This window comes from Dicentrarchus labrax, unplaced genomic scaffold, assembly GCF_905237075.1.
Source record: "Dicentrarchus labrax unplaced genomic scaffold, dlabrax2021, whole genome shotgun sequence".
Taxonomy (NCBI): Eukaryota; Metazoa; Chordata; class Actinopteri; family Moronidae; genus Dicentrarchus; species Dicentrarchus labrax.
In genome coordinates, this window is record NW_026136710.1 from 7,918,940 (window position 1) to 7,943,467 (window position 24,528).

Consider the following 24,528-nt stretch of genomic DNA (forward strand, 5'->3'; position numbering starts at 1 on the left):
GTAGTACCGGGGGAGAAACCTCGTGTTGTATTGTGGGAAGTGTGCCCTCAACAATCATGGCAGACGCCTTCGGAGACGGCTTGTTCAGCGTGTTTGACGATGAGCAACAAACCACAACAAGCAAAAAGATACCCGCGTCTTTGACACCAGATATAGGGTAAATCACTGCGTCTGTTGTTGCATATTAATGTTTGAAAAACAGGAGGTTTGAATGTCCAGGGAACTTGAACGTAGCACCATGTCTGCCCGTGTCTGACCTAACGTCAACATGCTAAGTTAGCTAGCTAAGTTAACCTAACTCGTTAATGAAACATCAGATTGTAAGTCCCGGTTTGTGCTGATAAAAGTGAATTCAAATCCACTTTATGTTTGTTTTTTGTTGTGTTAAATATAATGTTTATATGTTTATTTATGAGACTGAGAAGTTTAAAGTTGAAATAGTGTAGCAGGCTAATCGTTGGTGTAACGTTCATGTGCTCATTAAAGTGTCAGGTTCATCGCTACTTTTTTCTTTTTTCTCTCTTTCCAGGAAAGCTGTAGGTAAAAATGGCACTGACAAGGATGCTGGTCCATCTGCCCGGGTCAAGAGGGAGGCAGACAGTGACGGTGGAGAGGAGGTGGTGTTTGGGAAGAAACCCCGACATGAGGCAGTCTCTGCTAATGACCTAAAGTAAGATCTTAACACTGTATGTGTGGTAGTGAGGTACTGACTGATGCATGCAACAACAATGCTATGTACATTTACTCAGTTACTTTACTTGATTGTTTACATTAAAAGCTACATAATGCCTTTCAGAAGGAAATACTATATGTGTGTTACTCCACTACATTTGATGCTTTAGTTACTTACAGATCAGCTAAACTACTCAGAATTATATAAAGTACTTGAAATTAGCTCCACCTCGACCAGCTACATTAAAACGCTGCTTGCACATGAATGCATTTCTTATTATAACCCAACAATAAAGCACTCAGGAACAGGGCCGTTCTTAGTACTTTTGGTACTCTGCAATTGTGATAGACTGATTAATCAATCAGCCGATTGAGAGTATCTAGCGGCATCAGCCAGTGTGTATATAGGTATATACATATAAGTAAAAAATGGAAATAGAAATATAATAAGAGTCTATGTACCTTTTTATAGTAATAAAATATATACAATATATGCTTAAATATAGTAGTAAGTAGTAGCTTATACAAAGTAAATGTATACCCCGGTATGTGACCAACAGAAATGAAATGAGTAATGTTAGTCAGATTTTAAAGATTGTGGTATTACAGAAGTTATAAATTATTACAAAGAAGACATGTCGGTGTAGCTGCTGTGAAATGGTGTTGGAGCTCCCCTCTTGTTGTCTTTCAGCCCTTGTACTATAACTCTAATGCATCCTGCTGTAAACATATTCCTGAATTTCCTTGTAGAAAAGAAGTAGACATGCATTTTCTTTGTTTTGATATTTGCATTATATATATCGGCCATCAGCAGCCCTCTTAAAAATCTACATCGGCCACTGAAAAACCCATATTGCTCGACCACTGCTGTAGTATATTTATCCGATTTAACTTCTCGTTTTACTTAAGTCACATTTCGCTTGCAGGGCAGTATTTCTACATAATGATGTTGCTATTTTATCTTTAGAAAAGGACCTGAATGCTTTTCTAACCCTCAACCAACCTCATGAAGGTTTCAGAGAGGTGTTGATTTATATGTATATTACTCAAATCAATGACTTTTACTCTTATGAGGGGAAATACTGGCTTGAAATGCTGCAGAATATGTTTTTTTAAGTTGGTGTGTAGGTAACAGATGTTTTGTCTGTTTCAGTCTTGCTGAGTTTATGCCCCAAGTGAAGGTGGAGCAAGTCGATACTGTGGAAGGATGCTCGCATGAGGTAAAGAAAGCAATTAGAGGCAAATTTACAGATGGATGACAAATAAAAAGAAAAAAAAACATGTAAGATGTTGAGGCACCATGAGCTGTCAGAAATTTCAAATGACCAAAGATGTCTCAGGCTTTTTCTTTTATTTGCCACCTGTCTGATTTCTTTGACTTTAAGTGGCTGCTTAGATTTGTTAAAATGTTGTCTTTCCCTAACAGGTCGCTCTGCCTGACAGTGATGACTACAAACCTCTAAAACCACGAGTGGGGAAAGCCGCCAAGGTAAAATTCACCTTTAAATCAGGTCTACTAGTCGCTTTCTAGTTGCAATGATATATTTTATATTCTTTATTCTTTGTTATCACACCTTAAACACAGTACTGTATTAATGTATGTGTATAATGGAGTCTTTGTAGATAATATTGTTGTATTCATTGTACTAGAAGAAGAGCTAGTATCACTCCTGGATTGGTTTTCTTTTGTTTTGACATGTCTTCCTTGTCTTGCAGGAGTACCCTTTTGTTCTTGACCCGTTCCAGCGCGAAGCCATTTTATGTATTGACAACAACGAGTCTGTGCTTGTGTCTGCACACACCTCTGCTGGCAAGACTGTCTGTGCCGAGTGAGTACTGTATCTTCATTAAACATAACATCACTACAGATTACTTATTTGACTACTGTTGCCTTTTTTGACAATGGTAATGCCAGATAAGTGATCTAACCTGGTTTACTCTTCATATCCTCCTCTTGTAGATATGCCATTGCACTGGCGCTCAGAGAGAAGCAGAGAGTGATCTTCACCAGCCCCATCAAGGCCCTCTCCAACCAGAAGTACAGAGAGATGTATGAGGAGTTCCAGGATGTGGGACTGATGACTGGGGACGTCACCATCAACCCCACTGCCTCCTGCCTCGTCATGACAACAGAGGTAAGGCTTAAAGTTGTGTCTGAAAATGTGGATTCATTATCAAGTTTCATTTGAGGGTGGTCTTTGTAAAGTTGAGTAGTTGGTCTGACATGATAAACCTCCTTTTCTCCCCAGATCCTGAGGAGCATGCTCTACCGAGGCTCCGAGATCATGAGGGAAGTGGCCTGGGTCGTGTTTGACGAGATCCATTACATGAGAGATGCAGGTGTGTACACAATATAAACAGCACAGTGTGGTGCATGAACCACTTGTATGAACAGATTAATTCCTATCATGTGTGAGTGACACCAATTTTATCATACATTGTAATGAAGTACACAAGTGGTCCAGACCTGTTGTGATCATCGTGGCATTGTGAACATTTATTGGCATATTTCAGCACAACAACTTGTGTAGTTCAGTAGTTGTTGGGAAGATTTTGTCACCTTGACAGCTGGCCCAGTGTTTCAGATGCAAATACAAACAGAAGTCCATTGTTTGTAACAAATCCCTCTGTGTTCTGTGTATTTCAGAGCGTGGCGTTGTGTGGGAGGAAACCATCATTCTTCTTCCTGACAATGTGCATTACGTCTTCCTGTCAGCCACTATCCCCAATGCCAAACAGTTTGCTGAGTGGATTTGCCACCTACACAAGCAGGTGGGATGCTGTACTGGCACGCATTATAAATACAAGTCACTTTGTCCCTTCCTCCTGTATGTAATATGAGAAGGTGGCGATTATCTGTCTATATGAAAGGATCAAGAACATTTCTTTGTGTTTTTTCCCCTTTGTGTTGAATAATTAATGAAGTGTTTCTGTCTCATGTCTCCTGTAGCCATGCCATGTAGTGTACACAGACTACCGTCCCACTCCACTGCAACACTACATCTTCCCAGCAGGGGGCGATGGACTCCACCTGGTTGTTGATGAGAACGTAAGCTCACCCACAAACTGCATTTACTGGAATCTGTCAGCGCTATGAAAGACAGCTGGCTAATTAATCTTACAGAAGACTAGATGTGTCTAGTCTCATATCAGCCCAGTTTCTCTGTCTCCCAGTTTTGAATGCATCGGTCTTCATGTGATAAACATGACACATAACATCTGTGTGCCTTTTGCTTTTCTTCAGGGAGACTTCAGAGAGGACAATTTCAACACCGCTATGCAGGTGCTGAGAGACGCAGGGGATTCTGGGAGCAGCAGCGGGGGCAAGTGGGACCCGAGAGGACGGAAAGGAGGCACTAAAGGTGTGTGTGTTTGTCAGTTTTCAAGGTCAAATCGTGTAAAGAATTCATGTCCATGTATACTCACAGACATGATTTTGTAGGTCCATCCAGTGTGTTCAAGATAGTGAAGATGATCATGGAGAGGAACTTCCAGCCTGTCATCATTTTCAGCTTCAGCAAGAAAGAGTGTGAGGCCTACGCTCTGCAGGTGTCCAAACTCGACTTCAACAGAGGTATTTGTTCTGCTTTATAGCTTATATATCTGTGTGTGTGTGTGTTATTATTTCCTCTACAAACCTATATTTGGCCTGTCACTGTGTGGACATTTGCAGTATGAGTCGTGTCAGATCCAATTTTATTTATATAGAACAAAATCACAAATCAGAATTTGTCTCACAAGGCCTAACAATATATACAATAATAAGTGTTGAAATATTTTAGACATTTGCCAATACAACTTTGATTTGTACCCTATTTACTTAACATTTTATAACAATAGGTTGAATAATTGATTTGTGGATCAACAGAAAATTGATTGTCAACTATTTTAATAACAGAAAAAACATTTTAGAGACGTTTTGAGCTAAAAGACTACCAAACATACAACAAACATTTCAGCTTCTCAAATGTGAGAATTTCTTTAGTAAACTCAGTATCTTTGGGTTTCGCAAAATAAGACATTTGAAGACATCGCAGCTATGTAATGGAAATTTTTCACTACTAAATTTTATACACAAAATCAATAATCAATGTTATAAATAGTTGCAGCCCTAATATTTCCCATTCTGTCATATCTGTTATGTCCGCAATTAAAAATCCTAGCACTTTATTTGACCTGTAATAAATGATCAAATGTTAGTTGTACTTCTTTCTAGCCAGATTATAAACTTTTATTGTGAGCTGCTCGCTGCCTTTGTCAGCGATCAGGTGTGAAGTCACACTAATGGCAGATTGAACAATGAGCTTGTTTGTGGTTAGACTCAGAGATTATGAGCAGATCGTCTTTGCACTCTGAAATGCCAAAACAAATACATTTTTGTGACAAATTGTTGTTATAGAGGAGGGAGTTGAAATTAGGCAAGCGAAAGCACTCACCAAAATGCAAAATCTTTGGCAAGCCGAGCTGAATAAATCCTCCCTACTGAGCAAGTGCCATGAATATGGCTCATTGTGCCTGCACAGCTGGTCCTGCTGTTTGGTCCAGTGGATAAGTGAAGTTGCTTCATGAGGACAAATCTCTGCAGGATGGGAGATAATCCAGCAGTAGATTGAGTTTGGCTCGAATTCCGCCTGCTTCAGGCCTTTTCAGTGAAATAAAACATGTATATGAAGTCTTACTTGGGAAACATTTTCCTCCCTCATCTCCTCCTCATCTGGGGTTTGTTTTTCCTACATTGTGACATTTTTATAAATGAGGAGGTTTGTTTTGATGCTGAGCTTCCAACGCTGAAGGCCTCTCTTCTGTCAACGCTACCAATTGTTTCATCAATATTGCAAAAGAAATAAAACAAATGGGAAAAACTCTGCCAAAGATAATTTCTCTTTTCCAGCAGCTTTGTGTGTTTTGGGAAATTTCTTGAGGCAGATGGTAATAGCAGTCAAATAATTAGCCAGACTGAAGACAATTTCTTTTGATTGAGGAAAAATGTTGAAATAAAATAATCTGATTTGTAAAGGAGTCAAATTATTCTGTTTAACATCTTTGGTCATTTAGAAAAGTTTTTTTTTATGCCTACAGAAAGAATTGTATCACAAGTGTTTGCCGATGTTATTACTTGGAATGTTTAAAACAGTTTCAGTCGTGAAAGTTGTTTTCTTTCGTCTGTCATTTAGAAACTCATAGGGACCAATTCTCTCTAGCAAACAGTTGAGAAGCTAGATTTTTTAATCAGTGTGTATGTAGGCAGGTTGTTGGTATTATGGAGTTCCTCTGTTTGTGTGTGTAGGTGGGTTATAATGAGGAGAGGGAGCCACGTAGCTCTCCTGGTTTCTCTTATTCTCAACCAGCTTCTCTCCAACCCCCATTCCCTCTCTTCTACCATTTCTACTTTGTGCTTTCTTTCTTCCGTTCATCCATATCTTTTCCTTAGTCTGTTTTTGCAAACACTCAAGACATAATCCCTTCTCTCTCTCTCTCTCTCTCTCTCTCTCTCTCTCTCTCTCTCTCTCTCTCTCTCTCTCTCTCTCTCTCTCTCTCCTTTCCTTCCTTCCTGTGACACACAGTTTCTGGGCAGTGTTTGTGGAATGGCAGAGCTTTGTTGGAGTCAGGGGACCGGCTGGTGTCGAAACACAAACCAACTGACCGAGTACAGAACTGCACCATCAGATAGACAAGTTGTAGTCGTAGTTGTTGTTCTTGTGAAGACTTGACAGGTGGGCATAGACCCAGATTGTGTATTTGTGATGCTGACATGCAGCAGTAGTATTTTATTTGTCTTGTTGTACAGCGTTATAGTTGTTTCCCAGTAATGATGAAGCCAGAAGTGGTCCAGTGAGTGAAATATTTCAGCAATTACAGGTCACATTGCTGTGAATTTGGTTTGGATATTCATGGTCCACAGAGGATAATTCCTAATGATTTGTTTGGAAAGAAGGAGGAATGGGAACTATCGGGGAGAAACAGATGCTGATCCTGAGTATAACTCCAAAATCACTACCCTATATTCCAAAGAAAGCATCTCAGTAGCCCTCTGACTGGTATATACTAATGTCTTTCAAACTTGATATCCTCTGTTTGCAGTGCAGGGTTTCTGCCTCAGCTTGGAGACTACCAATATGTCATTTAAGTAATTTGCTCAGACCTGACACAGCTCTCTCCTCAGCCAAAGATGACATTATACAACGTTTTTTTCACTGGCTGAGTAGTACTTTGCGTGACTAATAAACTGATCCTCATGTGTAAAATTTGCCCCTGACCATTTTTCCACTTGTATGTAAGAAAACTCAAAAGCTAAAGATTTGATTGCCATGGTACAATCATGCTTCTCAGGTACTCTCCAAGCTTTCCCTTCGACCCGCTCTCAGGACAAACTTTCTTGCTCACTGCTGGAATGGCTCTAAAGGGTATTTTCTTACAGCGTAATGACCTTTGCAGCCTCCAGGGGCTGCAAGTTAGAGCTTTATTAGAGCCTTTGCTCTTTAAACGTCTATTATTGCATTTCTTTTCCCTCAGGCTGTTTCACTGGAGCCATGGACTAAGTTGGCCTTTTGTGTGTGTTTGTCTGTGCTATTGCTTTGTTGTTAAACCATTAAAATAAGTCCCATTGACACTGAAGTCATTTGACGTTAATAATAAATACTGTGCCATCAGACTTTGTGGAAGTCCAAGTTTCTGACTAACACGGGCACACAAGAAGGAAGGTTTCCCAGAATAGTTTCATGAACAAAGAAAGACCTGTGACACAAGTTTCCACATGGACAGAGCAAGCCAACCAGCCACAGCAAACAATTAGCACAATAATAAGACACTGATGGTGCCCTTTACATACATCCGTTACAATAAGAGTGTTGGTTAAAACTGTGGCAACGGCCAACCGCTTGTTTCTTTTTGTAATAACAACTCACCTTCAATGAGTGGCTTTAAATAAAATAAGTCACCAGTTGAATAACATGGATATTTGTACATATATTAAAAAACTAAATAAGGAAGAAGGTAGGAAGAGGTAGAATAAATTCTACAAAATAACAAATCAGAGAAACTGTGTTGAAGCATGTGGCTGCAAAAGTAGATAATCTCTAGATTTATCACAGACTTTAACCGAATACAGCAGCATCATTTCTTTTCCCAGTCCGTGGGTGGTTAAACTAGTCCTGCATGCAATTCCCTAAAAACTCTCCCTGGTGTTCCACATTAACCACACATGCCAAGAGAGATTCAATTTGAAGCTATATTTTAAAATTATCCAAATGGTGTTTGTGCAAGAGTAGTTGAGACACACAGGTTCAGGATGTATGAAAAGGGCTTTTGCGCTTATATTTAGAACATTTTCTGATCAGAAATGCACCATTTGTTTGTTCCAGATGACGAGAAACGTCTGGTGGAGGAAGTGTTCAACAACGCAGTGGACTGTCTTTCAGACGAAGACAAGAAACTCCCCCAGGTGAGGAGGACTGCTCTTTCTCACTCCGTTTCCTCACAACTCGTGTGATGTTTTTATTACCATCCACGTTGTTCTCACTTCAGTTTTTGAACCCAGCGTTGCCATCTTGTAAAAGCTCAGAAAATGGCCTCAGCATTTCCTTCCCAGTGATTTTCTGCTAAGAGAAGACAGTTAAACTGCCTTAATGTAAATAGCCGCACACATAATGTCAACACAGGCTCATACACAGTGCTCATGTTATTCTACCCTGCTGTGCTGAGTCACATTATGAAAACCAGCCGTGTTAAGTTGTTAGTGGGTAGACCGCTACGGCACGAGCGACAGCAGAGCCAACCGTACATCACACTTTTCCACTATGAGGGTTAGATGCTTTTTCCACTATGTCTTTTTGATGCTGATGGCTGTAATTGATGAAGGAACTGGATTTGCACTGTCACTGAACAATATAAACAAATTAAACAAACACTAATCTGACTCTTCATGCTCTTGGTGTTCCTCAGGTGGAGCATGTACTGCCACTGTTGAAGAGGGGCATAGGAATCCACCATGGAGGCCTACTGCCCATCCTGAAAGAGACCATAGAGATCCTTTTCTCTGAAGGCCTGCTCAAGGTAAGACCGTCTCTGCGTCAAGATGCTCGTAAAAACACTCTTTAACAAATAATATGTATCCCTCTCCTCAAAGAGACTGCAATTATTTGGAGGCGGTCAAGAAATATTCACCCGTCATTGTCAAAAATAAAGTTTAAAATGCTTGAATTTAAACATTGTGTACATACTATATAAATGATAATGTACAAAAGTTAAGTAAGTGAGAACTGGAACTGCCTGTCTGTACAAGAATACGTTTTTGACCACGAGTACTAGTGTTGTGGAGCCATGTCCTGCTGCCAATTTCAGGCAGTGGCAGTAACACGCCAAGAAAGGTAGCAATGTGTCAACAAGGAAGACTATTAGCAAGAAAACATGGATGTAAACAATGCAGTGTTTAAGTTGGAACCCTCAGGCACTCACACATAGAGGAGCTGGAGTGTGAAGACTTGATCAACAACTTTTATTAGTTACATAGCTTCTAACTGTGTGAGTGCCTGAAGTTTGTTCTTCCACACATGTTTGAAGATGTCTTATTCTTCAGGAGCACCAACATTTGCAAAGTACACCCCAAGATTTACTGCCTGAATAAACCACTATCTTTTTGTAGATTTTAAAAATTGGCTTTACAAATGTTTTACGAGGAACAAAACACATTCAGAATGTTTATTAAGCCTGAGGGATACACACAATGCCTTCTGGTAAGAAACATTGACTGCAAACATAATTTTGTTTGAATACTCCACAGGGTACCTTGAGCTGGTTTGAAAATGAAATTTTAAGAATATTGCAATGAGATCGTTCTAATGTTTGTTTTTTATTCCCATCATCCCTCATCCCAGGCCCTGTTTGCCACAGAGACATTCGCCATGGGCATCAACATGCCGGCTCGCACTGTGCTTTTCACCAGTGCACGCAAGTTTGATGGCAAGAATCACCGCTTTGTAAGAGCGCGCACGCACACACACACACACACACACACACACACACACACACACACACACACACACACACACACACACACACAGTTATTGTCACATAATAAGTCAATAATCTTGTCAAGGGAAATTCTCTCTGAAAATATATTGGATATTTTCCCCCTCATCCAACGTTACATGCAAAATCCTAACAAGTACATTATGTTAACTACAAATTACATAGCTGTGGCTATGGGCCCACATAAGCAGGAAGTTGAGCCCTAGAAGTGGAGTTTATGTAAGCTAGGCGTCCATTTTCTCTGTTTTTTAAGGGGAGCTTCTACGCTACTTATAAAAGACCTCCAATAAGAGAGCTTAGTGAGGCTAACCTCACTGTTTCTGCACCTTTTAATGAGTAGCCAGTGCAATGGTAAATGGCTCCCTATAAACTATGCTATCTCTTTAAAACAACTGCTCTGCCCTGTGTGCAGTGTGGAGTTGTCATACGGTGTGCCGCTGTGAGGCCTTTTATAAGGTCTTCAAGTCCTGCAGCTAGCATCGCCACATAAACAGCCACGTATTGTTTATAAGAGCTGGGGGCTGGTGGGTGGAACTGTCGTCATTTAGAAGCACCCTTCATCTTCACTTCATACACTTCTCCTCACATACACACACAAAGGCTTGAAGAGAATGTGAGAGAGAAGGAAAACTGCCCTCCAAGAGGTTCATCGGGAACATCTGGTGCATCTGATGGTGCCAAAGCTCCACGCAGGCACTCACACATTTAAATACACACAGCTCTCATTCCTGAAACACACTGTGTTTTAAATCAAGAGCTGATCTCATGGCATGCCTGAAATGAAGATCAGATCATTTCAACACAAAAATAATCTTATCTGCATTTTTTTTAGCATTTTATTGCTCAAAGACCAGTAGATATGTGGACTTTAATCAGAGCCATGTGCAAACGCAGAGAATCGTCCTCGGAGGCTTGTGGAAAACTGGTTCAGTCTCTTCCTCATGAGACAGTTTCATCATCTAGATTTCTGTTACTAATGTAGATTCTTAGCTGGGCACTGATTGCTGGAATGTCTATTTTCCACAAGATTCACACCCAAATATGCAACTCTCTCCCTACCTTTTATACGTTTCTTCCTTTGTCTTTTCTCAGTAGTGTAATAGTCTTGTTTCTTTTTTCCTTCTTTGTCAGATCAACACATATTACAGGTATAGAGAAGCCTTCACTAACGAATGTCTTTCCTCTTAATGTCGCGTGTGTTTTCATGCGATCTAGATTACATCAGGTGAGTACATCCAGATGTCTGGGCGAGCTGGGAGGAGAGGAATGGATGACAGGGGCATCGTTATTTTCATGGTGGATGAGAAGATGAGTCCAGCTGTGGGAAAACAGCTACTGAAGGTACTGAGAATATGGCTGCTCCGCTTTTTACGTACAAGTTTGCTTTATTTTTCAGAATGCAACAGCTAGTTATCAATCACATCTGTTCAAACCACTTCACCGCTGTCTACATGTTCTTCTGCTACAATAATAACCCTACTATCCCATCAATGAAACATAGTTCCCCACTGTCTTGTTGAGAATAATTTAATCGATTGAATGGAAATTGTCAGAAGTGGCCCATAAGTTGTTCTCTCTGTGGATCATCAGGCCATTTGGTGCTCCATCAAAAACTTGACAACACACAGTCACAAGGAAGCCAAGAGGCTCTTGGTCTTTTGTCTTTGATTTGACACATTAATAGCTGCTATAAATATGTTGCTGCATAGCTTTTAAACAAGATTCTGTTAATGTAAAACTGTTGCTTAACTCCCAGGGTATCTTGGAGAAAGCTGTCGAACACATATCTGTGATTCTGGAGTTTCAGAGTTAGTGATTGCAAAAAAATCCTCCTCGGTGTTTTAATTTAGGGAAAGTGACTTCAGCCTGCATTTATTTAGACCTCATACCTTCTTGGCACTTTTAAGCAATAGGCTAACAACCTTATCAAACCACATAATTAACCACAGCTGTACATTATTATAATTAATTTCTTTTATGTCTTTCTTTTTTTTTTTCAAAGGGCTCAGCAGACCCTTTGAACAGTGCCTTCCACCTGACCTACAACATGGTGCTCAACCTGCTGCGTGTGGAGGAGATCAACCCAGAGTACATGTTAGAAAAGTCTTTCTACCAGTTCCAACACTACAGGGCTTTGCCTGGTGTTGTGGAAAGTAAGCATATTTCCATTTTTACTACAGCATGCAGGAGGCTGGATGAGAAAGTAACCTCTAGATAAACTCTGATTTTACTCTTACAGTGATACCTGTATATGTGATGAGCATGTATTTCAGTGTGTAGTTCATGTGTGCAGTAGCAAAAAGCTTCCCAGTGGCTGTATTTCTACATTCTGTTTGATGAGAGATGCTAAAGACTAAAACAAGAAAGTTTACTCTGGTTCCACAAAATGTCTTTCATTATTAAGTGTCTGGTATGAATTATTTTCAATGTCAAGAGGTTGAGAAAGCCTTAAAAAATTGTTGAAATACAGTTATTTTTTTTACATTGCCTGTCCTGTTGCGTCCTACTTATAGTTCGGACTTTACTCATGTTTCTGATTTTTCTGTGCAGAAATTAAGAAATATGAGGAGCAGTACCACTCCATTGAGATTCCCAATGAAGAGGGTGTGGTCACTTACTTTAAAATCAGACAGCAGCTGGCCAAACTGGGTAAAGAGATACAAGAGTTCATCCACAAACCCAAATACTGCCTGCCCTTCTTGCAGCCTGGGCGACTTGTCAAGGTGGGGCTTCACACAATGACAGTTGACAATAATTGACAATAATTATGGAGTTTCACATTTCATACAATGGCTCTTTGTTTTGATCCCACAGGTGAAAAATGAAGACGCTGACTTCGGTTGGGGAGTGGTTGTAAACTTTTGCAAGAAAACTAACGTGAAGGTAAGTCGGTGTCGCCTCTTCACACACACGTGAATCAATTTCCACGTGGCTGTGACTAATGTTAATTTCCTCATTTAGACCACCACAGACTCAGAGCCGTTGTATGTGGTGGAGGTTTTGGTTCACTGTAGTAAGGACAGTGTAAAAGATGCTGCGACTGAGGCTGCTAAACCTGCTGCTCCAGGGGAGACTGGAGAGATGCAGGTGGGTGCAACAAACACACTCAAGTGCATATTACATACACAAATATGAATACATGTCTCTGTAGTCAGGGTGACAGTAACTTTTTTTGTACAGGTGGTCCCAGTGATGCTCCATCTCCTGACTTCCATTAGCTCAGTTCGCCTTTACATCCCCAAAGACCTGCGGCCCTTTGACAACAGACAGCTCTTGCTCAAGTCCATACAGGTACAAAATGCAGCCATCCTGAAAGAAAGAACAGCTTCAACTGAACCAAAAACATGGTCTAAATCATTTCTTTCTTTTATTCCCCTCCCAAACATTTTGTCTGCAGGAGGTGCAGAAACGTTTCCCAGATGGCGTTCCTCTGCTCGACCCCGTAGATGACATGGGCATCAAAGACCCTGCACTGAAGAAAGTTATTCAGAAAGTGGAGGCCTTTGAGCACCGCATGTACTCCCACCCCCTGCACAGTGACCCCAACTTGGAATCTGTCTATTCTCTCTGTGAGAAGAAAGCTCTGGTGAGAAACTGTATATATGTGTATTTCACTCTGTGGGAGTTGAAGGTCAGCCATAAAAAATGCTGCTAAATGTTAAACATTATTGAAAGCCAACCATTTAACAACAGATCGCAGTTGGGGTTTGCTGCTATTGAAATATGAATGACTTTTATCCTTCCTTTTTTATCTACATTGACTACCTTTTTGTTAGATTATAATCAGTGACCTTCCATTGTCTTTTCCTGCCAGACAGGTTGGCTTTGGGCATATATACTTATACAGACAAATACAGGAAGAAAGCAAGGACATTATTCCTACAGGGCCGCACCCTCAGTTATAGGTCAGATAAGAGAAAACCATTAGATTACATCGAGCGACGGGAAACTTTATTTTTTTCATCAGAAATATGAGTAGTGGGTCTAAACTGCATTCTCATGTACAGTTAACAACAACCACACTTCCTGTCTTTCAGCCCTTGCAAGGCAACAGCACTGAAACTGTAGAAACCAGTTATTCACAGCGTGTATCATCCAGGGAAAAATCCAGAACAAAAAGAAGACGTAACGCACACCAATATTCTAAAACAACTGAGTTAAATTCTCATAAAATGAATTAGTGACCAAAATAAATTACTATTATATTTATTAAACCTAAAACAAGCCATATATTATCCCCTATACCTGCAATTGTAGAGAAACATTTGCTCTTTATGCCCATTTAACACCACCAAAGTCACTAAATGCTATTTGCTAGCAATATGCTTTACAGCAGCCCTACCACACACTTCTCAATTTAATTCTACAAAAAAAGTAAATATTTGCCCTTAAAAAATATAAATATATTAAAATACCTTTCCAAAGATATGAAATGTGGTGCATGCCCATCAAAACCACAAACATCAGCCTCATGGTGGCGCTAAAGACAAAGTCAGGAGATCACCAAACTCATGAATATCTGTACAAAATGTCATAGTAGTTCATCAGTGTTGAGATATTTGGCCTGGAGACAAGTGGACGCCTCTTTACATTAAATCATGGTCTTGGCATGGCAAAAACTCCAAAAGTATACAGAGTAGAGAAAATGTGTGTCCAGAACAAAAAGAAGTAAAGTTATTTGAAATACAACATGTACAGTTGCTATAAAGCACAGAACATTCCCTTTTACAGAGAAATGTATGAATTCAACATAAGAACATATAGCACTTAGCCCAATAATAATATATTGGCAACAAAATAAGGAATATAATGCCCAAGTGTAACATGTACCTTTCAAAATAAATCCTTGATTATGTCCTGTTATCAGAACAACTTTACTCATATTTCAAACTTTAGTTGATGTTCCAGTGAGTGTGTGATGGATGCAAAACACCCGCCCTGGCTTTTACTTGTGTTTTGAAAATTTGCATAAACATTTGCGTCCCTCTGCGGTCTTATGTGTGTTTTGAAATGATAGGGTTTTATAGTACAGTGTAAACTGGATTACTTTATGTTTGATTGGCAGAGTAAGAGATTAACCTGCTCCTTTTGTTAGCATCTCCAAAATCCCTGGACAGCCGTCTGCAGCTAATCCTCAGTCTCGTTTCTGCAGCTGACATCCACTTAAGCCTTTACAGTACTGATACACCCACCGTTGTTGTGCATTTTGATACTGCACAAGCATAAAAAAAAGTCTGAACGTTCCCACTTCCAAGAAATAAGACTACAATTTTCCCAAAATATAAATATACATTTTAAAGTAATAAACCATGTTAGTGAAATCTTTTTGTACATGTGTTTGTTCTTTGGCTTCTGAGGCGTGTTGTAATGACGAGGGCTAAAGGTTAAAGTGGATAATGGACATCACTGAGGACAGATAAGCAGGCAGATGAACATTTGTTGGCAGATAACTCAAATTCCACTCCATCACTATGACTGTTAATGCACTGATATTAGCTCATACACAGAACAGCTGGCAGTGATCACAGTGCATTTAATCATTTTAATATTTTCTTGAAAACTTCTTAAGTTTACGTCAGGTTAAGGTCGCACGCTATAACAATCTTATGTATGTGTGTGTGTGTGTTTTTAGATTGCAGCAGACGTTCGAACGGCCAAGCGAGAGCTGAAGAAAGCGCGGACCGTCCTGCAGATGGACAAGCTGAAGTGCAGGAAGAGAGTTCTGCGGCGCCTCGGCTTCGCCAGCCCCTCTGATGTCATCGAGGTGAAAGGCCGGGTTGCCTGTGAAATTAGCAGGTAAAGGACAGAGCACACCTCCAGCACACAGTTTGTGTAAATATAGAAATAATATAGCTGCTTGTAGGTTTATTTTTACATGTTTTGGCTCAGCTGTACTTTAGCCTATAGATAAATTCGGCACTACCATTACTGTGTGGACATTGACAGTAAAAGCAGAGCTGTTTGGGTTAATCACAATCCGTCAGTCGCCTCCTCTGACAGCTGACGGTAGTCTGTGTGAATGTTTGTTTCATACAGGTTTGGGGGGGGGGAATAACATAAACCTTCGGCCTCAGCCTGACCGCCAGTCTGACATTGAAACTGCTATGTGGATAAGCTTATTAACGAAACATGAGGATTTAATAATAATGGGGATTTAGAGCTGAGGTTTGTGGCTTTTACTATGAACTGTTTTCCTCCAAAGTCTCAGTTTGTTGTTGGAGCTCCTGATACCAGCACAGAACATCTAGCACTCTGTTAAATCTGAAGTAAATCCTGCTCTTTTGTGGACTGTAACCTTTAATTTAATGGCATTTGATGAATCCTACAGGATCTACTGCGCAGTACTTAAAAAATGTGAAACATCAGTGTTATATGCAGGTTTACAAGTGAGGTGTCTCCACGGTAATGGTGGCGTGTTTAGGGAAGTGAGAGTCCTGCCAAGACTGAAACATGAGGGGACTTCTGCTCTCACCTGTCACCTGTTATTCCAACACCCACACCACATTTCTGCAATATTACTTACACCATTTCAGTAGAAAAAGGAAGGGATGTATCAGAACGTGTTTGAAAGTAATACAATACAATCTAATCATTCATGTTTCCAGTGGCGACGAGCTCCTGCTGACGGAGATGATTTTCAACGGCCTCTTCAATGATCTGACGGTTGAACAAGCCACCGCCCTGCTGTCCTGCTTTGTCTTCCAGGAGAATGTACGAACAAAAGCACACAAACATTTGATTCCTCTAATTCTCCATACAAACAGATATTTAAGCCTCTCCCGACCACCGAGATAAACAGTTGATTCCCACACATTTCTAGCTGCAATCGCGTTCTTGGCCTCTTCCCGTGCGCTGCAACCAAAACAGAAACCTGAGGTTGATGTGTGTTTGTCTTGCCTAATGAAGCCTGTTCTCCCAATGAGGCAATGCAGCGTCAAATGGTTCAACAAACCTTTTTGTTGGCTCCACATCAGCTCAGTCCTCAGAATGACAGAACAAACTCAGATCTAAACTCGATCACGGCTCCCACTGCCGTCGTTTCTCTTCTGCATCTTACTCAAAAGCTCTGTGAGAGAGGGACCGATGACAACTAGCTGTCATGTTTGCACACCACTACAGGGCCACTGTCTGTGTGTGTCTGTGTGTGTCTGTGTGTGTCTGTGTGTGTCTGTGTGTACAGCTGTCACCTGTCATTAAAGAGCACCTGCTGCTAGTTTGGCTCGAGGTGACAGCAAACTCTCTCTCTCTCTGTGTGTGTGTGTGTGTGTGTGTGTGTGTGTGTGTGTGTGTGTGTGTGTGTGTGTGTGTGTGTGTGTGTGTGTGTGTGTGTGTGTGTGTTTTCTAAACTACTGACCTACAGAAAGGAGTCATCCTCTTCCCCATTGTGGATGGTCAGATTCACTCAGTTTCCTTCTTCTTTAATCAGATTATTCGCTTTCTGGCTGAGAGTTAGATGAAGAGCGATACCGCTCTCATGTCTGACTGTTCAGTATCTAAAGCCAGTAGCTGGTTAGCTTAGCATAAAGACCAGAAACTGGGCAAAACAGCAAGCAGGGCCTAAAAATAGTCCTGCACATAACGCCTTTGGACAGAGCCAGACAAGCTGTTTCCCCCCCGTTTCTATTCTTTCTGCGAAGCTTAGCTAACTGGCTGCTGGCTGGCTGTAGCCTCATATTGAACAGATATAAGAGTGATATCAATCTTCATCTAACTCTTGGCAAGAAAGTGTATAAGAACTATTCCTTAAGAGCGGAGTTTGACATTTTGGGGGGAAAACAAGACGCTCGTTCCCTAAAAAGCCTTTTATTATTAACACTGGGACGTTGAAACAAAAACTAACAGTCAGGCAGGTGTTAATGTAGAACAGCTGACAACTAAAGCTGCTTAAGTAGCTTTCACTGACTAGTTAGAGTACCGTAATAAAATGAATAGTTATGTTACCAAAGACGAGCAGGATCCAATGTTTGAATGTCAACACCCTCTTTTCCTCTCTCCTGCTTATTTTATGGTGTTGAATGTAAAATAACATCTGACCATAGAGAAGGGAAAGATAGAGAGGCCTGAGAGTCTTGCTTGGGGGAAAGGTTGTGCTGACAGTAGGTTTAAATAGCTACATATTTTGCTTGGAGATTGAAATACAGACTGCAAAACAAATGTTTGCTATGACAGTGTTAATGATGTCGTTCTGTCCTCCAGGCCAGTGAGATGCCAAAACTGACTGAACAACTTGCAGCACCCTTAAGACAAATGCAGGTGAGACGACATGAAACAATCCACAATTAGTTTCTCATCGTTAAAAGTTTTGAATTTGGTGGAAATGTTGTTGTTTCTTGTTGTGTTTAAGGAGTGTGCGAAGCGCATAGCCAAGGTTTCTGCAGACGCCAAGCTGGAGGTGGACGAGGAGACTTATCTAAACCAGTTTAAACCTCACCTAATGGATGTGGTGTACGCCTGGGCTAACGGCGCCACGTTTGCTCAAATCTGCAAGATGACTGACGTCTTTGAAGGTGGGCTAATATCCAACAGACATAAGAGGAAGTTAAATTACAGGTGTTATAGAGTACATTTACTCTAGTACAGAACTTAAGTACAATCTTCTATTTGATCATTTAAATTTTAATCCTACTCAATACTACCACTTTTTACATTTTAGTGTTGCACTTCATACTTCACTATATTACTATTTTACCGCTATAGTTACTTACATTTCAGATTAGAATTTAACATAAAAACACAAACTAATGTATTATTACATTGTTGAAGATTCAACTCGGATCATTTCATTTAAATCACTTTTCAAAAGTTTTTTTTTTCCAAAAAACGAAGCCCCTCGGTCCAGTATCAAATCCAAGATTAGAATGTCAGAAAAATGAATACATAACAGTTTGTTGGTTTTTTAGAATCGTTTTTTTCCTCTCCTATTAATCATCTCATGACCCCTCCGATTTATCTTGTGAGTTTGGAAACCACTGGCTTAAAATACCAGTAATTTTAAAGCAGTTCAACAGTAAAATGCTGCTTACAAACTGACGAATCCGAGTAAGTAAGTTGTAACAATATATCACTCACAGGAGCCATTTTTAAACATTTTGCTGAAAATACTACTTTTACTCCAGTAAATAATCTGAGTACTTCTTCCACCTCTGCCGAGGTACAACACAGCCTTTACACATCCCTCTGATTTCTTCACTCTGACATGTGCAGTATCGTGGAGGCTCACTAATTGATTTATGATGTGTGGTTAGATTTGAACCCCGTTCAAAGTCCATCATTCTCCCAATAGTTTCCATCTCTGACTCCCAGCAGTGACCTCAGCTGCAAAATATTAGAAATCATTGTAATAAGTAATCCAGAGCTGAAAAACTAGAGGGAGTATTAGATTTGCGTGTTGGTGAAGGAGAGAGACAGAGAACTGAGACATTTCCAAAATAATTATATTTGAACATCTGTGTTTTCATTTAAACTTTGATTATACTTGTAAAAAAAACAACTAATGCTCTGTTTTACAGGTCTGTAATTTTCTAATAATATTCTAGAAAAGTTTCATTTTCTCACTAATTATCAGGGAAATGCTTCATTTAAACCAAAGTGAATAATAATTGATCTATCAGTGAGTTATTTATGTATTGGAAACGTAACTCCATTTGACAAATGTGTTGTGCACCGACTAGAGACTATTATGGCTACAATCACAGTTAATCTGAATTATATAATTGGAAGTGTATCACTTAAACAGTATCTCTATGTTCCTTATAATTGGCACCAAATAACTCTTTACTGGAAACTTCTTGGAAATGATGCAGAAATTACAACTACTGAGTTTGATCGAAGACCAAAAACGTCCTCCCAGATGTCCTTATCCTGCTGTGAAACATTCAGTATGAATTTATTCTGGACCATAACTGGTGTTTTTTTTTTTTTTTTTTTAAATAGATCCACACTAAACCGTGTTAATGTGTATTTGTGTCTCCTGTAGGGAGCATCATTCGCTGCATGCGCCGTTTGGAGGAAGTACTGAGACAAATGTGTTCTGCAGCCAAGGCCATCGGCAACACTGAGCTGGAGAACAAGTTTGCTGAAGGTAAGAAACTTCGCACAACTGAAACAACTGCCTCAGTTAGGAATAAAGCACTTCACTGATTCATTTGTCTTTCTGCAGGAATAACGAAAATCAAGAGGGACATTGTATTTGCTGCCAGTCTCTACCTTTAATGACCTTCAACCTTTCCAACACGATACTGGAGGATGCAGTTTTTCACCTTTTAGTTATGATTAACCACCGATGGATCTCTTGGCTTCATTCTTTTGTATTCTGTTTATTCTCAATGTTGAATTGGCTTTCAATAGAAAAATAATTTATTCGTCTGTCAGATGACTTCTCTGATCATTTTTCTTCATAACAACAACTTACCTGAACTTTATGTCCTGTTGAGCTGTGTTATCCAATAAATGAGTGAACGCGTCTACATGGCCAGAATACAGTGAACATTCATGCTTTTATTTTTGCTTACGTGAGCAAAGTGATGCATAATGAAAGTTATTGAAGAGAAGTAAACAACACAAGTCATGCTTTAATTTTATGTGACAGCTCATGACATACACGTTTCATTCATGTTAATAACTAAATGGCTTTATTTTTCCTCTTTTTCTTATTTTAGATATTTGTACATATTTGTAACTTTTTTTTCTTTTTCAATAAAAGTCTGTATGGTGAATTGTCTTTACATACAGATTATACAAAAGTACATTGTTGTCTGTTCACTTGATGTATATTATATTAGTTCTTAGATACACAGGGAGCTGTGATAGCAGCAGTAGCAGTCCAGCAAAAGGCAACACGGGACTTAAACTGAGCGTCTACTCTTCAACTCTCTAACCGAACGTGATCAAGGTTAGACGGTTGGAGAATAAAACAGCAGTGGCGGTGACCTGGAGTCGGCAGCTCCGGATGTGAAGCAGTGTTAACCCTCTGGTCTAGGATCAGCTTTAGCCTCCAGCCTGTTGTAGCCTTGAGAAGCAAACATTCCTCTTTTATAACTAGCCCTTAAATTAACACTAGACTTAAGGCAGCAAAGCTATGAGACCGCCATCTCTTCGGGTGCTGGAGCTAACCTAAGAACTGATCCTAAATCAGATCCTTGAGCAGACTGACTCCAGGTCAGGAAAAAGCACAAAGCATGGTTACATTCACAGGTTTCCAACCCTCCTCGCTCTCTCAGCAGTGGTCAGACCCTCTTAGTGGGTGCGTGCAGTTAAGTCTTCCCACCGGCTCAGTAGATAGATACATGAATAAATTGTTGGTTCCTGTCTTTACAGAATCTCTAGCCCCTAACCCCCTCAGTCACTTAAGCAGTATCTACAAGGCTTGGACAGAAAGTCTCAACACTTTCCTTCCAGATGGAGAATTGGTGGACGAAGACAGCAAATTATCTAAAAAAAAAAAAAAAAAAGAAAGTCTTAAAATCTGAACAGGCCTGAGGTGTAGTTTCCAAAAGCTTCTTCTGGGATGCACAGTCACCCAGTAGCTTCCTTGAAGTAAGAATCAAGTACACTGTAAATCCATGCAGGGTGTTGGAGGAGAATTTGCAGAAGATGAAAAAGGCTAGAGAGCTGGGAATCCTGGGTGTGCGTTTGGACAGAGCAGCGGTCGTCGTCCACCTCTCAGTTAGCTTAGTTGGGACTCTCAAAGTGGTTTCCATTTGTTGGGGTCTCCTGCAGGGTTGTGTGTGGGATATCCGCGTCTTTATGGGGTTCTACGTGGGGCTTGAAAAAGTCGGACACGAAGAAGACCTGCAAGACGGGGAAAGAATTTTAAAGTTAAAAAAATAAAAAGGCACAAATGGAAATGAGGCTGAATTATTTGGATCTGTGCTCTTAAAAAAACATTAAGAATCAGTAACTAGACTTTAGAGAATAGTTTATGCACTTTTTAATTTCCATGAGTTAGACGAGAGAGTTTGTTGAACATATTAAAACAAAAGAGATCTAACGTTAATTCTTGATATCTAAAGGCGCTGGTGGGAGACTTTTCCCATGGTAGCAGACAAGATTTAAAGGCCTTGAAATGTTTTTGTTTTTTTTAAAATCAGCTTTTTATGAGCCATGAGATCCTACATGGACACACAAAAAGGTCAGACAATGATCTGATTTTTTGAATTAATTAAACTTTGTATTTTTGTCTTTTCTTGCTGGTATGAAGTGGGCGGGGCTTAGCGTATTTCACTGCACCAATCAGAGTTGGGCGACATTTGAGTCAACAAAAATGGTGGTACAGCCGCACCTAGCATGCCTGTAGACTCTTTCACATAGACAAACCCAGGGCTAGCCGTTTCCACTCTTCATGTTAATCTAAACCTCACCTGGTTGTAGTTCTATACCGAACTGATACAGTGTGACTCTCATCTCTGTCACTTACCACCAGGATGGCCATGAGGGCCCCCTGCAGGAGTCCGGTCAGCACATCGCTCCAGTGATGTTTATAATCTGACACCCTTGAAAGTCCGGTGAACACTGTGGCGGCGATCAAGAAAAACTGGATTGTGGGTCTCAGCAGCCTCGCCCATTCAGCCTGGAGTCGAGCCTGCAGGTAGAGCTGAGAAGAGAAAACACACAGTCTTGTGGATGATGGCAGCAGGCAACATTCCTGCATGAGTGGCAGGAAAATGAGCTGCAGTAAAATGAGTTGCAGTGATTTGGAGATGACTCAGTTTATTTCCATTTCCACTTCCCACACCAGAGACAACGCAGTCATGCAAGAAACGGTCCCAAAAAATGTTCCTGAACTAAACAAAACATCCTCTTTTTTTATAGGTCATGCGCCCATATTTACTTCTTCTTCTGTGTTTGAAAAGGTGAGAAGATCTTTGCCAAACTTGACCTTGAAATAATCAATTTCACTGATAGACGTAATCAGTACAACGTAGAATCTATTATCTAATCAGCTAATTAAGTATCACACCACCTCTGAAGCAGGGTGAGTTATCATGGAAGAATTTGGTGAATGTCATGTTCCATTGTGGCATAAACATTTAATTGTGTTTGTGTTTAAAAACAGGGGGCGTCTGTTCTTTCTGTTTCAAGAAAGGACACGCGAGTTAAGCCACTTTAACCAGATCCATGTTTCTCTTCCTGCCACGCTTAAATTTCTCACGCAAACGCTGACGTTTAATTGGTGCACTGTAGGGTGTGTAGGTAAATGTTTAAACGTCAGAGCTGCCGTCTTCACTCCATGCGGAGGGGCAGAGAGAGCTTTATGATGGTGCCAGGACTTTGTCCCTGTGTCTATTTATACATCTGCTGGTGTTGAATGAATCAGCAGCCTGTAAAGTTTATCAGGGCCGGACAGTAAAATCTGCACCGAACAAACACAACAGAGACTCTAGTCAAGGATGCGGCAATTCTCCGAGATGAATGACGACACGGATACAGACTCTCCCCCGAGAAAGGTCATCGAAAGGCATACAAAATAAAATAAACAGCTAGCCTGGCTCTGCCTGAAGCCAACAATAAAATCCACAACGTGTAGTGTTTAAGCTTAATGCTACAAGTCTTTATGCTAAGCTATCGTGCAACTGGTTCTAATCTTACATTTAAAATCAATAGTTCGACATTTTGAGATACAGCTACACTTTTTTTTCGGTTTAGCTTAGCACAAATACAGTGGTGAACAGATAGCCTTGTTCTGTCTAACATCTGCTCACTTATTAACATGTTATCGTTTGTTTCAACTGCACAAAGTCTAAATAGGCCTTCCAGTCTTTATGCTAAGCTAACCTAACCAACTGCTCGCTGTCATATTTACTGGACAGACACTAAAAACAACAAGTAGTAACTCAGTTTTTGTGCTACTTCTTAACACTTTTAAGTCTTTATGCTAAGCTAAGCTAACTGGCTGCTGTCTGTAGCTTTAAATTGAATGGCCAGAAACATGAGAGTGGTATCAATATTAAAAAAAACAGTGTCAATCCCAAAATGTCAAAATATTCCTGGTCAATATCACCATCACATTTGCTCAGAAACTTGATATGCCAATCGGTGTTTAATAATTTGATCTGTTCATGAACACAAGGTTCCAGTAAATACTGACTGAGATAATCAAATCATTATATAACTGGTGAAGATACTTACAGCCAGGAACAACATGCAGTACATGGAAAAAGAGGAGTGGCCGGAGTAGAATGACAGCCTGCAATGGAAAGATAAAAGCATGGCTCAACACTTTGTTATGTGCTTAATTCATCTGCAGCAAAAGAAAAAAAAAACTATTAGAAGACACTTGTTGTATTAATAGTTCATTACGGTTAGCAGACGCACAAACCCACACATCGCCCCATCCTGGAACACCTTTATTTAGGGCGGTGGGAAGTTAGTTTGTTGTATTTTTGGAGAACTGACTCCTGAGATTGATGTTGAGGGACGTGGCGGACAGAAGCTCAAAAGAAGTTCCAGTCCTTGCCGCGGCTTTAGTTGCTTCCTGTTTATAATAACAGTGCTGTGCTTTTGTGGTTTGGAACCAGGTCTACAGCAACAGCCATTAATACACACACACACACACACACACAGTAATATTACGGTACATCTGCCTATTTGGTGCGCACCCAATGAATGTTTGTGTAACATGTAGGATTTATTGGCAGAAATGTAATATAATATTAACAGGTAGGTTTTCATTAGTGTATAATCACCTGAAAAAAAAAAAGAGTTGCTTTGTTTTTGTGACCTCACCTAAGAGTGTTTTTATCGACAGAGGGAGTGGATCTTCCTCTACGGAGGCCTGCGTGTAGAACCGCCATGTTTTATAGATGTTCCGACACCATTTTTTCCTCCCCG

The 24,528-nt window shown here is 40.2% G+C and overlaps 2 protein-coding genes across 3 annotated transcripts in view; one reads left to right on the forward strand and one right to left on the reverse strand.

Annotated features, from left to right (window-relative positions):
• mtrex (Mtr4 exosome RNA helicase) lies at window positions 1–20,444 on the forward strand. Its single transcript, XM_051413389.1, has 27 exons — window positions 1–157; window positions 530–670; window positions 1,826–1,892; window positions 2,099–2,161; window positions 2,389–2,501; window positions 2,633–2,807; window positions 2,922–3,012; window positions 3,320–3,444; window positions 3,623–3,721; window positions 3,917–4,034; window positions 4,115–4,246; window positions 8,034–8,113; window positions 8,614–8,724; window positions 9,546–9,647; window positions 10,915–11,040; window positions 11,702–11,852; window positions 12,250–12,422; window positions 12,514–12,582; window positions 12,661–12,786; window positions 12,880–12,990; window positions 13,097–13,285; window positions 15,332–15,495; window positions 16,305–16,410; window positions 17,896–17,952; window positions 18,044–18,206; window positions 19,676–19,780; window positions 19,859–20,444. Exons 1-27 carry the CDS (start codon window positions 57–59, stop codon window positions 19,909–19,911), a joined length of 3,111 nt encoding a protein of 1,036 aa, XP_051269349.1. The 5' UTR covers window positions 1–56; the 3' UTR covers window positions 19,912–20,444.
• The window catches only part of plpp1a (phospholipid phosphatase 1a), a 14,864-nt gene continuing 10,586 nt past the window's right edge, over window positions 20,251–24,528 (reverse strand). For both annotated transcript variants that reach the window (XM_051413393.1, XM_051413392.1), the window contains exons 4-6: window positions 23,827–23,884; window positions 22,115–22,291; window positions 20,251–21,489 (exon numbers count right to left, since the gene is read on the reverse strand). In XM_051413393.1, coding sequence (XP_051269353.1) covers window positions 21,370–21,489; window positions 22,115–22,291; window positions 23,827–23,884 — 355 coding nt within the window. In that variant the 3' untranslated portion in view covers window positions 20,251–21,369. The remainder of the gene's footprint in view (window positions 21,490–22,114; window positions 22,292–23,826; window positions 23,885–24,528) is intronic.